Below are 16,165 nucleotides of genomic sequence, written 5' to 3' on the forward strand. Positions count from 1 at the left end.
GGGACCCGTCACCGTCACTAGGTGGCGCTTTTCCCCCTAAAATCGGTCATCATCATCATCATCATGGCGACGGTGGAAGACGTGTTGGAAAGTGTGACTCAAAGTCAGGCCTCTAAATACAAAACCATAGAGGTACAAAAAGATATTGAACCACAATTGGACTTGGGAAATCTTCTGACAGTTGACCAAAATCCTCTGGATCTGAAGAAGCTTAGGTAAGGATTTTAAAGGGTTACAATATATGTTTAAAGGGGGAGGGGGGCAAGCGTGGCCATGCTGCTGGCACATGTATGTCTTTCATCCATATTCCAAATTGATCACGTTTGACGTACATGTGCCTCTTCTCTAGACAAAACGTTACGGTTACATTACGAACAAGGCTCCCGAAGTTACTTTCCTCTGCTTTAACGTACGAAGTACCAAGAACAATACTAGTAACAGCTATAAGTGAAGCAAATTAGGCATTCAAATCAAAAGCTCGTGTGGATCTACAACAAGCACAACACAAGTAGGGAAAGTAACGAGGACACTTCGATAGACATTAGAGTAGAAATCATGGCAACAAACACAATGATGTCCATACATCCTGTGACTGTGAAGGTAGCTCACAAATCCACATAAATTTAATCATGTACTTGTGACCAAAGAGGTTATAAGCTTGATCAATCAGTTGAGGTCATTGGAAAAGATGTGTTGCAAAGAAATTGAGTAATGTTACTTGATACTCACCAAATATAATTGTTCTAACTTTTAATACTTGATACTCACCAAATATAATTGTTCTAACTTTTAAGTTAGAACAATTATATTTGGTGAGTATCAAGTAACATTACTCAATTTCTTAAAAGTGTATATATTTGAAATTGTGTAATGACTACTCTGTACCCTGTGTGTACATCAGAGGTGACAAGGAGGCATACCTGAAGTCCCAGGCCAGAGACAACACTCAGCTGTTGTTTAATGCCATCTGGAAGCTGCCCACAGAGAGGGTGGAGGAGGCCATCTGTGTCAAGGTACTCCACTCGTTGGTAGTACTAGCTCCGCTGATACAACTTGCAGTAATGAGTGACTAGTCAGTAGTTACAATATATTTGTCTGTGGAATACTTTCATGTCCATATAGGTGATTCAGTGCTGCTGTCAGTGTCTCCCCATGTTATGAATATGCTGTATTATGAATACGAGAAGTTATATATTGTCTATTGTAATTGTGTCAATTACTAAATTACTTTTGTCTTTGGCTACTTTTCAGCTCCCTGAAACTACCACTGTTCTGCCAAGAGAAAAACCTGTAAGTCTCACTGAAATAGCAACCATGGATTAGATTATCAGTGTCAGACTGTATTTTTATAGTACAACTTTTACTATCCTTTTACCTGTATTGTTTAAGACTCAAAGAGACACATGTATACTATTAGAATATAATCATGTGAGAAGTGTGTGTATTTAATGTTTTGTTTGCTACATCGTACCGGTATTTCAGATTTTACCCATAGTAGTCCACTGTTTTCTGCTGCTGCAGTAGTAGAAACATCCTACAGCCGCAATCAGTCTTCCTTCATTTCACCCATATGGTTTAAGATAGACATCTGCTTTTCTTACACAGATTCCCAAGGCCAAACTTCAGACCAAATGGGAGCAGTACGCCCTTCTGAAGGGCATACAGAAGAGAAAGAAGGGCAGAATGGTCTGGGACGAAGAAGCGAAGGTGAGGCCTTAAAGTTGTAGCCATGGGCGGCAATATGATTTCTCCAGCTGAAGACCCTGGCCCCGATTAGGAGGCACACCCCAGTTTATTTTGGGTCTCAATTCGAGGTTGCACACCCTCACGTCTAGCGACCGTCTCGTCCAGGATATCCCTCTAGCTATGAGGAGAACTGAGTTTCAATTTCTGCAACCTCTCCAATTTTAGTAAATGTTAGGGGGGAAAAGGTATTTTCCTGTCAAAAATAATGCGGAAAATTGGGCATTTCGTCATGGAATTAAACGCACTACCACAGACCCCTGTCACGGATGAAGTGGTGTGTGCACCGATAAGTTAAAAATCATGAATCAGCTAAACTCTGGCACCGCCCAGAAAGAGCTAGAAGCATTGTGTATCTATGGTGTGGTGTGTCTGGACATGTCTGTGATAGACAAGTGCTGTAGATCACTTTTCTGTCATTACATATCACTGTGTAGAGAAGACAAAGATCTCCTAATGGTTCTGATAGACTGTCCTGTGATGTTTCTCCCTGTAGGATTGGAAACCCAGGTGGGGCTACAAGAGAGCCAATGATGAGACAAAAGACTGGGTCATCGAAGTACCTGGAAATGCAGGTAAGAAGCTGGTTATGACTGAGCCCACAGTGTAGTTTGGTAGGTTTGTTGTTTTCATCATCATCATTTATTTATTTCACCGGGGAAAATCACACTCAGACGGCTGGCCTGTGGCCTGTTTTTCAGGTGTTCCTGGACACGTATATATACAATACAATTACACGTAAGCAAGAACATAGTATTACACATATTACATTATTTATAAAGCTAAAAACATCAATTTCGTTCAGTAACAGTAAAAATATCTAGCTACAGTCCATTTTTGAACGCCATCAACCTTTGTCTGTGATCAGCAGAGAGTCTATTCCAAAGTGTTGGCCCCTGGTACTGTAAACTGCCCTTAAAAGACTGTACGTTTGCCTGCGGTATGGTCAGCAGATGAAGATCCCAGTCTGAGAGTTGCTTCACACTCACAGCTGCCCGTGTCCTAACAGTCAGCTGTGAGAGATCTCTGTGTTCAAGATTGATGTTAACATGTGTCCAGCTGGCAATGATCCTTCCAGCAATTTTAGCATTTGTTATATATGACAACTGTACATTGAATCAAGGTTTAGAAGGAAGACTTTTGCTTGATGATGGGCCTGTATTTTAACTGCTTTCATTTGAATTTGAAATCTCACTTTATTTTCCCAGACCCAAATGAGGACCAGTTTGAGAAGAGAATGAAGGCTAAGAAGGAGCGAGTAGCCAAGAACGAGCTGCAGAGACTCCGAAACATCGCCAGGGGAACCAAGTCTAAAGGTCTGATGACTTGTTCATAGTTACGGTTGATGCTTCTTCTTTATCATGGAGTTTTACTGTGTCTTGAGTGCCAATGTGTAAGTTTGTTTGTTTGTTTGAACTTTGTTTATTCATAAGCTTGAATCGGCACGCAGGCCGCTTTTCATTGAGGTCATGAGGGAAGAGGTAAGGGTCAGATACAATATAGCAGAGATACACAGTCATATGAGTGCTAATAACACTATCAACATATATCATTACATATTTTTGGTACAAGTGTTCTGAAGTATTCCTTCATTTCCCCTTGCAGTGCCAGGAGTTGGACTCACTCCCACTGAAAAACCCTCCAAGGAAGAGGTAGGTGTAAAACTTGTTACCCTCCAAAGTGTATATTGTGCTGGTATGGATTTTTCATTTTACATCAGACTTTTTTTTGGTAGGTGATTGATGACGTGTTTACCTACAGGTTGGATTGGCCCTCCACCTAGCAAAAAAGTCTACTGCCTCACTGGGGAAGTTTACAGAGAAATTGGTAAGTGATGTTACAGCTCTTGAAACTTTCAGACTTCCAGTTCATTTTCCTATTACATGTAGAACAGCGGGGGTCTTCACGCTTCGTTGAAAATGAAAAAAATCTCAAGATTTATTCTGAAAATATCAAGATGTTGTGATGAATCTTAAGATTTTATGAGACAATCTTGAGATCCTTGAAAAGGTCTCAAGTTTTTTCCAAAATGGTTTCGAAGCATCTCAAGATTTTTCCATTTCCTTCTCGAGATGCTTTGAAAAAATCTCAGAACCTTGAGAAATCTTGAGACCTTTTTAGAGATCTTAAATGTGTTTTTGTTTCAAAATAAAATTCAATGATATACAATGTTAATAAAACACCACAACCCACAACAAACAAACTTATACAATTCATGTGACACGGCACGGCTATTTTTTTAGTACAAATAAATCCTTTTTTCAACACCCATAGACTTTTTGCTTTTTCTGCTCTAGCAATACACTGCAATAGTTACACTGCAATAGGACTTGTACCTGTACATTATTCTCATCCCTTACATAAAAGTTGCTACTGGGCCTATTTTCAAAATCTAATAAAAGTACCCCCGGAATAAAATCACCTATATTTTTTATTAGAAAATTCACAGGTGAGTTATCAATGATGTACATGTATGATAATCATAGAATAAATACAATAGTCTATGTCATTGTCCAGTTTTTATCTCACTGTCACAACATTGTTTATTCTATAATCATTGTTGCAAAGTAAAGAATCTTTAAATCCCAGCTTATTATTAGTAAAGTGGCTCCATCTCCACTTCTGTAATTTTTAATTTTGCCCCAAAAAAAGCACTAGCAACATTTTGCCCATAGAAATACACAGCAACTCAAACACTGCCCTCTATCAGTAGTTGCCGGTACTGCAGATTACACGTCATTACTCTCGCGCAATCACGCGATATTCAGCGAGAGTCGATGAATTCAACATGGCGGACAAGAGCCGAGTGATACGCGCCGTTTTGAGTATCAAGACATGGTCAGGGAAAAAAATCAATAGTGCAGTCAAAATAGGTCAGATCAAGCATATAAAGGTGTCTCCGTTATTGTGACAAGTTGACTAATCTCCTACAGTACATCAGAGGAATCAGACATTTGTGAGAAACGAGATTTGTCGAGTCAAGTTGACCAATTTTCCACCGGGTTTTCTATGGTTTCGCTATAGTTTTCAACCCCAAATACGCACCAAATGGGGGTTTCGCGGCACCAGGTTATGGGATCGTTGTCTTATCCGATATATGCAAATATAACTACTTGAAAAGCTGCACATTTATTGAGCAACATTCTCACAAGGGGGCAGCTATATATATGCGGAGAGTGCTGCAGAATGGAGGAATAAGCTGGAGTCAGAGGGAGAATGAAGAATGAAGGAAAGACCTGTAGATATCGGGAGAATCATGGAGAAAAAATAGAGAAAGCTGGAGACAGACGGAGAACGCTGCAGAATCATGAAGAAAAAGCTCTCTCCGCCTGTCTCCAGCTTCCTCCATGCGTCTCTATCATTCTCTAGCTCTGCGATTCTCCCAAAATCTACAGGTTTTTTCTTCACTCCTACCTTCTCCATGGTTCCCCAAAACTACAGGTTTATTCTTCATTCTTCAGCTTTCTCCATGGTTCTATATCATGCATCCTCCAGTATTCTCCCAAATTCTACAGCTTTGTCCATCATTCTTCAGCTTTCTCCATGTTTCCAGCTTTCTCCATGCGTCTCTTTCATTCTCCAGTCTTCTCCCCCAATCTACAGGTTATTCCTTCATATATCTACAGCACTCTCCGTATATCTACAGCTGCCCCCTTGTGAGAATGTTGCTCAATTAATGTGAAGACATTTGCAGCTTTTTAAGTAGTTATATTTGTATATATCGGATAAGACAGTAGTCTCGTAACCCTATAACGGGTGCCGCGAAACCCCCATAAGGTGCGTATTTGGGGTTGAAACAATGGCGAAACCAGCGAAAAATAGGTCAAGTTTGACTAAAAAAATCTCGTTTCTCACAAAAGTCTGATTCCTCTGAAGCACTACAGGAGATTGGTGAACTTGTCACGGTATCAGAGTCACATTTGTATGCTTGATCTGACCTATATTGACTGCCCTATTAACTTTTTCCGTGACCATGTCTTGATACTCAAAACGGCGCGTATCACGAGCGCTAAGCCGCGCTCTCTTTCCGACGAATTTTGCGATCCAGGCACAATAAAACAGGTTGAATATGGATGCAAACGAGTGAAAAAGTATCGGTAACTTTATTAACTTGTTTAGTTGGGGGTCGATTCATATGTTTGGTTTGAAAGTTTACGAGACTGAGAGCGAGTGTGTGTGCACACCACACGGGTGTGTGAGCTTCCTTGGTCCAATTATTTTCTACTTCGTCCAAGTAATTGCCGCAAAATCGATTTCTCCGGCCCAAAATTTAGGTAGCGCACCGCGCAACCTGGGTTAAGAGATAAGTTGCGCCAACCAAAATATTGTTGCGCTGCGCAAGTGCGCAACCGGGTATTTCGCACCCTGTGATGCAATTTATCTGTAAATAGAGGCTTCAAAGCACAAATTTAAACATGGTTTATTTTGAAAGTTTTTTCAAGGCAAGTAAAGTGTTAAATATGAAAATCCAAACAGGGCAGATCTTGTCTCTGGAAAATAATTCCCTCAACCGATCTACAATATAGTAGTGACATCTACTTGATGATGATGATAGAAGTAATTTCTGCAAAATTTGTTTATGTCCAAGGTGTACTGAAATTAACATTTCTGTTTACAGCCTAAAGAGAAAGAGGCAAAGCATGTAGGGAAGAAGAGAAAGGTGAGACATAACAGATTGTGTTTTGTCAAGTACTCAGTAACTGTATGTAGTTTGGGACAGACAGGGGCTCATCATAGATATATAGGTCAACATCATGTCTTGACAAAATCTTTGTCGCAGTGAAAACTGCTTGCATGGACTCATTTTTTTGTTGTGTGTAATGATTACGTGTATTCAATGATAAAACCTTTATTGTCTGAATTCTCGAGGCCTTTGTCCATGGATGGCAAAAACGGAAATCTAGCGGTATAATCAAAAGAGATCGCTTTTAATAAAAAAGCAAAGTAGAAGCAACTTCTAGGTGTATACGATTTGCAGATTGGTCTGCAAATTATTTCATCCATTAGTTTGTCAGATTTTAAAATAAATTATGCATTTAGGCACAAGTGATGCTGCATAGTCTGCTTAGGAATAGGGATTGAGTAGATTGTTTTTTTGTTTGCAGTAAGATCAATACAGCATTTAAGTTTGATGTAGCATCAAGATTGCATTAAACTTAATTGAGCAAAATTTAAGGTTCCAGTTTGTGACTCATGGAAAATGTTCTGTTGTTAGCATGTTCAATATTCTATCTGAAGCCACTTTTTGTTTCTGTCCTTCCCAGTTTGAGCCAGCCATTGGGGACTTCAAGAAGGAGAAGGAACAACAACTGAACATCATCAACGTTATGGAGAACAAGAAACCCAAAATGGATATTACAAAGGTAAAACATACTCAGAAAGACTATTTGGTAGCATCACTAGCATGGTTGAAGTATTGTAAGAAAGCGTTTGAGTCTCTATGCTCATACTGAATTCAAGGTCTCAGTATAAACTTTAAGAATAAAGCAATATAGAAATACATGTATGATGAATTGTTGTTGCAATACGGCTCCAAGCCTGTGTATATATGTGACTTCAATTGACAGATTTTGTTTATTCCAGGCTGTCAACAGGGTGATGACCGAGGTAGACCAAGAGTAAGTTTGGGCATTTTTTTACCATTTTTCTCGTGAGACTGGAAAGTATCTGAACATCATGATGAAGTCTTCCAGAAAAAAAGCTTGGAATACCTGACTTTGTAAGAAAGTCTACTTGGTGTAGCAATGAATTGCATTTTATTTGCCCACAGCACACAAACATATACCCGGTATGTCTCATTAGTTTTGCTGTCATTATATCCCCTAGCCATTTCGTTCACGTTTGGTTACAATTTTGAGAGCATCTTCAGAGTGCGAAAACCTGATTCTAACAAAATGTTGATTTCTGCTGTAACATTATAAGCTTATCAATTGCCATACTTGAACTGAATAAGGCAGAAACTAGGCTAAATACACCAGAACAATTAGTGTATTTTAAACTAATGCCAGCTCAGAAGAGGACTAGAAATAGTCATGCTTTTAAGTACCAGAGTTATCAGCCAAGGATTGATGTGTTCAAAAATTCGTATTTTCCGAGAACCATAGTAGAATGAAGTACTGTAGGAGCATCTTCACTAAGGTGCTTTAAAGAACGGTTGCAGTCAGATATGCAAAGACTAGGTAGGTGTAACAGACTGTTTGGTGTAATATGACCAGCTGCTGCCGCGCCGCATGCCTGCGAAGCTGGTGTGTTACGCCTAATGGCGATTGTACCGGCTTTATAAATACAGATACAGATCTACCAAACCAGGAAACTGAACCTTTGTCTCTTGAATTCTCAGGGCTTCATCAGATGATAGGAGAAAACGAGCTGGAAAAGTGAAGAACAGGAGAGGGCCTCCTCGAAAAAAAGGATCTGGCGGTTTTGGGAAAAAGGGATCTGGAGGTTTTGGGAAAAAGGGCAAAGCTGGAAAAGGGAAGGGGGCCAAAGGTATGGGAGGAAAGGGGAAAGGAATGGGAGGGAAGGGGAAAGGGAAGGGAAAAGGCAGATAAATTAATGTTAATTTTTCTTCAGTTTAGGTCACAACATTTTAATTTCTTGGTTAACGGAATTTTGAGAAAAAAAATTGCTAGATTGAAAAATCAACAGGCAAACAGAATCTCAGAGGAAAGTTTGTACTTTGGTGCACACAATTTCAGGGAGTGAACAGGGTCAGGTGCAAGTTTTCACCCCAGCCTTCTGTTTTCTTAATTTTTTTTTTGCTGAAATTATTTTAAAAAATCTGTTAAACCAAGAAATTAAATTGGTGTGGCCTAGACAGGATTATAGATTAGTTTCCTTTGAAATAAGATTCAATGGAATCACAAACTGAAGGCTTCAGAAAGATTTGTCTTTATTTACTGCCATACATACTTTCACAGAATATATGAGATGTCCATCAACAACACATGTACATGACTAGAAAGTTCTGTTTTGTATCCATTATTGCTTCACAATATAACTGACACTGAAAGAGAAGTATTTTTGTTCTGATTATAAATAGATATCATTGGCACAAGTGTCACGCCACATATACATAACATCTATATACTCAATAATAAGTTCTATTAGGACATGATTTTTACTCTGGAATAAACAAGTATCAACATATCAGTCGTGGTTGCATCCTGTTCTTGTCGTCCCCAAGAATACATAATCAATTCCCCTCCAAATTGTTGCAGTACAAGTTTAGAACTTTTATTTGCCAGTTTGTTGTGTGTCAGATAGGTCCTAGGGTGAAAAGAGGACACTTAGTGAGTACAAAGGAATGTATTATGGAAAACACAAAACAATAAACATGTAATTTCATCATACGATTACTGACCAAATAGTTTTTAAATAAAAACCATCAGACATGTTACCATGTTGTTCCCATCTTGTGCAAATTATGAAAAGAACAATTTGATGCACTTAAAATTGCCTACCTGGATTTCTGGAAAGAATTCCAGTATTGCAAGGTCAAGCAACACAAACCCCAGCTGAAACAGAACAGGCAAAAAGTCAGAAAAATGACCCACAGGAAAACATAATTTGCAAGTAGGGAAATCTACAGCTGATATACATTTTGGCTTATCTAATGTAACAAAATCTTCAAATAACATTATAGTCTAAACGTTGAGTAAGGATCTCTCTCCAATTTTACGTCTTTTCTTCCCCATCATATGGGGGTTGGACGTGCTTGCACATGGATGGGGGAGCCCCAGAACTCCTCATCAAGTGCAAGTCTTTTTTGTAGCAAGAGTTTTTACGGCTTGATGCCCTTCCTAACGCCAGCCCAAACCCTACTGCTGCGCTTAGGACAAGGATGTGAGAAAAATAACCAAATTTGTGATTTTGAGAAGTCGGCCTTCTAGTACATGTACCTGCTTATTCAGCCTCGGCTTCTGAAGTGCGTCAAATATAGTCTTGGTCCCAATGTGCTGCTTCTCAGCTCCAATCACCATCACAAACAGTTCTGTAGAGGATGACAGTAAACAATACTTCTTGGAAAACCTCTCTTGTTGCCAGTTAACAAGTAAATGCAGAAATGTTCATGTTTGCGGTTTTTGCGGCAACCGTTTCACCGCGAACTTAAAACCACCACGAATATTTTTGTCCAATACTGTAGCCGTATGTGACTGCCGCGAAATTAAAACCACCGTGAACACTTCATTTTCCCCTTTAATAGCGCAAAGTAAAAACCACTCGAACTTAAATGCATTTACGGTAACCTCAGTTTTAAAATCAACTGTCTAGAACAGACAAATAAGCATAATCTCCAAGCAGATCTAATGGTTGCAATAAAAACTTCTTCTGCCAGTTGGATACGGTCTTCGCAACCATTAGATCTGCTTGGAGATTAAGATAAGCACTATTCATCATTGGAGATCCTCCTCATAAGGAAAACTCACTTGGCAAGAAAGCTTTCATCTCCTTTAGTGTCTCTTCTCCCCGGACTCTCTTGTCCTCATCAGTTCTGTGTAGGGAAAGCAAACAAAGACTTAGATAATCCTTGATGGAGACATTAAAAAAAATCCTGTTACAAATAGAATAGTCCAGAAAATACTGCCCAAAAACCATTCATCATTTAGTGCAGATCTAGAGTAAAGAAATTCCTTACCTGGGAGGGTCATTGTCGAAGAACAGCACATCTGAAAAGTGATGGAGGGGATAATTACACAAAGCACTGCTGTAGTACACTGTGGTTCATCTCTGTTGAGATGTAATTAAGCAGGATGGTATGCTGTCTAACAGTCTTTTTGGAAACTTAACACTTTCCTTTGATCTATGTACATTCCATTTTACACAAAGCATCTGCCCATCATATTGAGTATTAAAGGGTAGCACAATTAACTGAATAGTAATCAACTTTTAGGCAGCCATGATCGTATGTTACGAGTATGGTTTCCTGAAAGTTTACAGTAATGATCTGACATGGAATCCAAACCATACCCGTCTCTTTAGAATGAACAGTATCAGTCTCTGCTTTACTATGCAGTGATATTGAGACAGACTGACCTCGGAGTAAGTGGATGAGTCCCACCACCTGGTGCTCCTGCTTCACCTGCTCTATCTTGCCTGCAAGATAGCTGCACGAAACAAACCACCAAAATATGAATTATTTGTTCAATACTGTAATTCTTCATTTGTTAACTGTAACTTAATTTTAGCTGATTTAACGGTCACTAGTCAACAGCTAAAATTTCATCATTGCTATTATTTGATCACTAATATTTGAGACAGTAATGTTTGTTCCCAACGTTAAAATTAAGTACCGTGACCTACTCCATTTTCCCTCAACCAATTTTCCTGCCGCTATATTAAAGTTATTTACAGTACATGTATGAGACAAAGGCACATTACTTCTGTCTGGCTAACAGCTTTCCAGTATCACATATCAGTATGCAAGATAGCTACACAGAAACAGACCACCACAATATGAATTATTTGTTCAATCACATCATAATGGAAGTGCAGTACATGTTTGAGGCCAAGGCACATTACTTCTGTCTGGCTGACAGCTTTCCAGTATCACAAATACCGTACAACTGCACAACAATGATCTCTTAGTAAGGGTAACCACTGCTGACAGCTTATATTCCATTCAGGACTTGATCTGTCATAAACAGTTCAAACAAGATTTAGATTTAGAACCTTAGGTCTAAACACGTGCCAGATAACGCAGTTCAAATGTAGGACCGCTAGATATCGTAAGACTACACTAAGTTACCTGGTCGACCTACTAAATGACAAAGTGTTGGCGCCACAAAAAAGCACATAAACGAGTACGCATATATTTTAAATTGAGTCTTGTAAGTATGAAATGTTTATAGTATGTATCTTTAATGCTTTTAGACTATTTTTATATGTAAATCATACTTCACTTCAGCCAGTGTAGGCTGCTATGTATGTTTTGTCTTGGGACATAAATAAACCATTCATTCATTTGAGAAAGATACATTTACAATACCGAGTTTAACAGTATCACACAGAGCAAAGCCAAAAACAATGAAGCATGGCTCCCACCTGTCCAGGTAACCTTCCAGTGCGTGTTTACCAACGATTCTGGCTGCCATGGCAACATGGTGGAACCACGTCGGGACCTTGTACACAGTTCGTGCTGCGGAAAACAGCAGGGAAAGCAGGATGTTAATGACGGCCCCACTGTGACGACCCTGTATGCTTCTGCTGATGTATATACCATGGGATACTCCTACTGTTTTCTTAAACAATAGCTTCTATGTGAGAATCAAAACTTCCTTAGAGTTTCCTAAACTTCCTTCCACCACTTTTAGGTGGAAATATTGAATGTCTACTATATGAAAAGACAGAGGCTAGACATAGAAAAGGGAGAGTTTACCCTACTCTACATTGTTCCTACTGATGCACAGGTAGAACTGTGCCCTACTATATGTTGTACGTTGTAGCAATTGTATATTGTTGTACCATACATATGTGACATGTTGATAGAGTTATTAGGACTCAAATGACTTTGTATCTCTGTTACACTGTATCCGACCCTTACCTCTTCCCTCATGACTTCAATGAAAAGCGGCCTGCATGACGATTTGAGCTTAACATGAATAAACAAAGGTTCAAACAAACAAACAAACTGACCTATGTACAGGAGGAAGTCTGCAGCCCCATGCAGCCCCCTGACCTGCAGCCCTTCAGGCTCTGTGTTGTGGATGCTGACCAAACCAGCTGCATTGTTCCCATAGATCGGGTAGGAGATCTGCACATGGTCAAATATAAATATCACAAATGTATTTCTTAAAGGCTGGCCCCTTGTAATAGCAATAGCTAGTCGGGCAGCCTTGGCTGCTGTACATCGTACGCAGCCGAACAAATAAATAAATAAATTTCTTAATTGGGAGGGGTGTCCCTGTGGTCTGCGCTTCTGTCTCTCACCACATCTGGTTCAAATTACTTGGACCAGAAGGACTGGGGTTCAAGCCCCAGGTAGGACACCTCTGGACAAGAGGCGCATTGAGTCATACCAAAGACTTTATAAAAATGGTACATACTTCTGAAACAGTATGGAAGTTAAACACACTACATTGCTAGTGGACTAGCCCCCTGCTACAGTGATTTCACCACAGTGTGGCCCAGGGCTATGAAACGGAGATGGGCACCACCCTATACATCAATAATGGTGTGGGAGGATTTTAACTAACTTAATTTCTTAATTGGACTTTGAAATGTAATTTACATAAAAGTTAGATATCTATAACCATGAAAGTGAGAACAAAAACTCATTTTACATGTGAATGTTGTAACAGTTTGCAATAAAAGACTTAATCTTTTTTTTTCAAAATTGTTGAATTTTTTTTTTTTTAAATTTAAAATGACTAGAGTACCTTCCTTTCCATTTTGTCCTTGGGACTTTCTTCAATTACTTCTGGATTGCTGCAAGAGAGGAAATATGCAATGGTTAAAAAGACTAACTAAACAATGCCATGGAGGAAATGTAGTAACCAATGTTCTCATCAGTGGAAAATGTACTAGGTGTTTGCTACTTAGTAGATGCACAACAGATTTAGTACAGCATGGCAGTTTTGTTACATTTGCTGCACCAAACTCTCATTAGTACTAACTGTAAATGCAGAAATGTTTGCTGAGAATCAATTTTGGGGTAGAGAGAAAATGGAGTGTTCACAGTGGTTTTGATTTCGCATTTGAAACAATAGTATTAGTAGCACTACAGTTACACAATGGAACGGCTTTTCGCAGTGGTTTTAAGTTCACGGTAAAAACGCGAACATAAAACCAGCGCAAACGTTTATGCATCTTACAGTACTGTAGACTGCACATGTACCTCTGCCGTGGCTTGGTTGTCTCCGTGGAAGCCAGGAAAGCATGTAGGAAAGGTTCCAGGTGCTGCCCTTTCTGTGAGAAAAAGTTCAGGTTGTCAAAAGGATTGATAGTTTCATTGCAAGACATAAGAATATATTGTGAAAGACTACAGTCATGTACAACAGAATTTAGACATTCCCTATGAAACAAATCAGCATATGAGGTTTTGAAAAGTCAGTTTCTACAGGACTGGTAAAAGTTCACTTACCTCCTTAGTGAGTTTGTTTGGAACTGACTTCAACATTTTACCTGTACCAAAAAGAACAAAACAGTGATTACCGGGACTGTAAAGCAGCAAAAGTTTGTTACTTTGAATAATTTGTTTCTTACTGCTATACTATCATGGGCAATATAGAAATGTTTTTACATCGTTTTTGGACAGACAAGGACGACGTGGCACTGCACTCAAGTTTTTCATAACTTATTTCAACAGTGCCACGTACAGAGAACAACATATCCATTTCTACACCTGGGTGGGGTGAGGAAAGTCGTGTAAAGTGCCTTTCCCAAGGGCACAACATCGGTGGCGTCAGGGGGATTTGAACCCGGGACAGCTGAGTTCTGGGCTGAACGCCCTGCTGTTCCGCCACACGACCCCACGTCGTAGAAATGGATACATACTTGTAAATTGACCTGGAAAGCTCTGTTTGGCCGAAATAATCTTTCCTTATACATGTAGCTGTAACATTTCCAAAGTATAGACATGCAACATTAGAACGATATACATATGCCCGTTGTTCATGATACATGTACTAGGAAGGTATAGTATGTATCAGAGTATGATGACAACCCTAGTAAACAGTAGAAAGGAAAATGAGATGTATCTAATGTAAGATTGTATGATAATGTTGTATATTCTAAAAACCCAAAGTGTATATTCGTATGTGGAAGCATGTGACCAAGCATGTTTTCTATTGTTTTAACATGTAATTGGGAATAAGACTTGTTTTAATTGTGGCCGTGTACTATGTAAAACAAACCGCAATTCAGCCTCTGGCTGCGAGAGTTTTGTTGACAATAAAAAACATTTGATTGATTGATTGATTGATTGATTGATTGATTGATTGATTGATTGATGATGGTGTTAAAGATGTTGATTTTGTTTGATGAAGAAGAGTTTTTTGTACCAATGTTGACATCCATCAGCAGCCTGGTCTCGAACTCCGGCCCTGGTGATAGGAAACTGTGCACCAGCTCGCTGCCTCTCAGTGCTGGCTTGGTCAGCAACATCTGCACAGCACACAGGCAAGGCTACATCAGCAAATACTACACTTCTAAACTACATTATGACAATACAAAAAAGTAAACTTGTTACTTGGGTGGGACTTGTAGATTCCTCCTTTATTTTTCAATAATTAAGTATTTTCCAATACCTGCAACCACTTTTCAAAGATGGCTATTTTGGAGTCGACGAACTCCTGGCTGGGTTTGGTGAGCTGGATCCTCTTGGTGGGGAGACAGCAGTCCTCCAGCAGGGTCTCTCCATGGAACTCTGTCAGCTTGTTCTCCAGGACATAGAACTCGTTGTACCTTCTGTGAAGTAGATTCAGATTCAGTTTTGTTTCTCATGACTTTGCATGTGACATTTCATAGAAATATGCACATGAAGTGCATCATTATTTACAAGGGCTCATAATTTGTAAAATCTACTTATTAAAAACTTTTAACCATAAATTACGAATATAAAATAAGATTAAAATAAGACACCAAATTTAGTTTTACTCAAACATATACAATTTCAACAACTTGAAGCAGACAAGTTGTAATAGTTGCTCAATGTTCATCTGTAACACTGTTAAACAATTCAGTAAAACTTGGTGGTATGAGGTAGTAGGAGGAAATGTCTGTTAAAGGTGCCCTAAGCGATTTCAGGGGGTAAAACTTTAAATATTCTGGAGAAGGCAATTCTGTTTGGTGAGGTTGCAATTTACATTTACTTGCCTATATTAGCACATCTGCATCATTATTTCATACTTTGGGCGTTTAAAAATAGCTCAGAAGCAAGCCACAAAAGGAGTATTTTATTTATTGGGTCCCCCAAAAAATCAGCCCAGAATCCAGCCGTAACCGTTTTTTGTCGACAATTTTCGGTAACTTCCGGCCGCGTGACGTCACAATGCCCAAGCACATTGAGCCATGACTACGTGATTATTTCTTTGGAAGCGTTCGGGACTTGTCGGTCAGAATCGTGCATGTTCGGAAGATTTGAAAAGATGGCTGGCCTCCAAGTGCTCAGATTTTCAATGAGTTCCCACTACACAACAACATCACATTTTTGCTTCATGATGGTCGATATGCGATGGGATAGTGTTATCTAAACTTACTATGGATAGAAATCAGAAAAAAATTGATTTTGAATATATGACTTTCAGCGCCCTAATATTGCTTAGGTTGCCTTTAACATCTTAAAAACTCATTTTAATCTTCATGCCATGGGAGAAAAAAAGAACAAAAAGACCACAGAATGGCAGTGCACAAACAATAACATTTCTCAGCTCAACTTTCCAGAGATATGAAAGACGGATGAATGCACATAATAATACAATCC

The 16,165-nt window shown here is 39.2% G+C and overlaps 2 protein-coding genes across 6 annotated transcripts in view; one reads left to right on the forward strand and one right to left on the reverse strand.

Moving 5' to 3' along the window:
* Positions 1–9,142, forward strand: LOC136440952 (ribosome biogenesis regulatory protein homolog). Its single transcript, XM_066437160.1, has 12 exons — positions 1–215; positions 902–1,013; positions 1,252–1,290; positions 1,606–1,707; positions 2,240–2,318; positions 2,952–3,059; positions 3,349–3,395; positions 3,505–3,570; positions 6,362–6,403; positions 7,008–7,106; positions 7,327–7,361; positions 8,084–9,142. The coding sequence occupies exons 1-12, from the start codon at positions 64–66 to the stop codon at positions 8,292–8,294; spliced, it is 1,092 nt and encodes a 363-aa protein (XP_066293257.1). The 5' UTR covers positions 1–63; the 3' UTR covers positions 8,295–9,142.
* Positions 8,619–16,165, reverse strand: part of LOC136440950 (sorting nexin-14-like) — a 20,797-nt gene continuing 13,250 nt past the window's right edge. For all 5 annotated transcript variants that reach the window (XM_066437156.1, XM_066437155.1, XM_066437154.1 and 2 more), the window contains 13 exons: positions 14,991–15,150; positions 14,745–14,847; positions 13,826–13,866; positions 13,580–13,650; positions 13,122–13,170; positions 12,379–12,496; positions 11,788–11,881; positions 10,780–10,850; positions 10,382–10,412; positions 10,173–10,237; positions 9,645–9,736; positions 9,207–9,260; positions 8,619–9,012 (listed from right to left, as the gene is read on the reverse strand). In XM_066437156.1, coding sequence (XP_066293253.1) covers positions 8,980–9,012; positions 9,207–9,260; positions 9,645–9,736; positions 10,173–10,237; positions 10,382–10,412; positions 10,780–10,850; positions 11,788–11,881; positions 12,379–12,496; positions 13,122–13,170; positions 13,580–13,650; positions 13,826–13,866; positions 14,745–14,847; positions 14,991–15,150 — 982 coding nt within the window. In that variant the 3' untranslated portion in view covers positions 8,619–8,979. The remainder of the gene's footprint in view (positions 9,013–9,206; positions 9,261–9,644; positions 9,737–10,172; positions 10,238–10,381; positions 10,413–10,779; positions 10,851–11,787; positions 11,882–12,378; positions 12,497–13,121; positions 13,171–13,579; positions 13,651–13,825; positions 13,867–14,744; positions 14,848–14,990; positions 15,151–16,165) is intronic.

This window comes from Branchiostoma lanceolatum, chromosome 8, assembly GCF_035083965.1.
Source record: "Branchiostoma lanceolatum isolate klBraLanc5 chromosome 8, klBraLanc5.hap2, whole genome shotgun sequence".
NCBI lineage: Eukaryota > Metazoa > Chordata > Leptocardii > Amphioxiformes > Branchiostomatidae > Branchiostoma > Branchiostoma lanceolatum.

Bases quoted from the DNA above. Each gene is read 5' to 3' on its own strand.
- LOC136440952 (XM_066437160.1), top strand. From the start codon at position 64: ATGGCGACGGTGGAAGACGTGTTGGAAAGTGTGACTCAAAGTCAGGCC. The intron at 3,571-6,361 runs GTAAGTGATGTT...TTCTGTTTACAG, and splicing joins GGAAGTTTACAGAGAAATTG to CCTAAAGAGAAAGAGGCAAA. The intron at 7,107-7,326 runs GTAAAACATACT...TGTTTATTCCAG, and splicing joins CCAAAATGGATATTACAAAG to GCTGTCAACAGGGTGATGAC.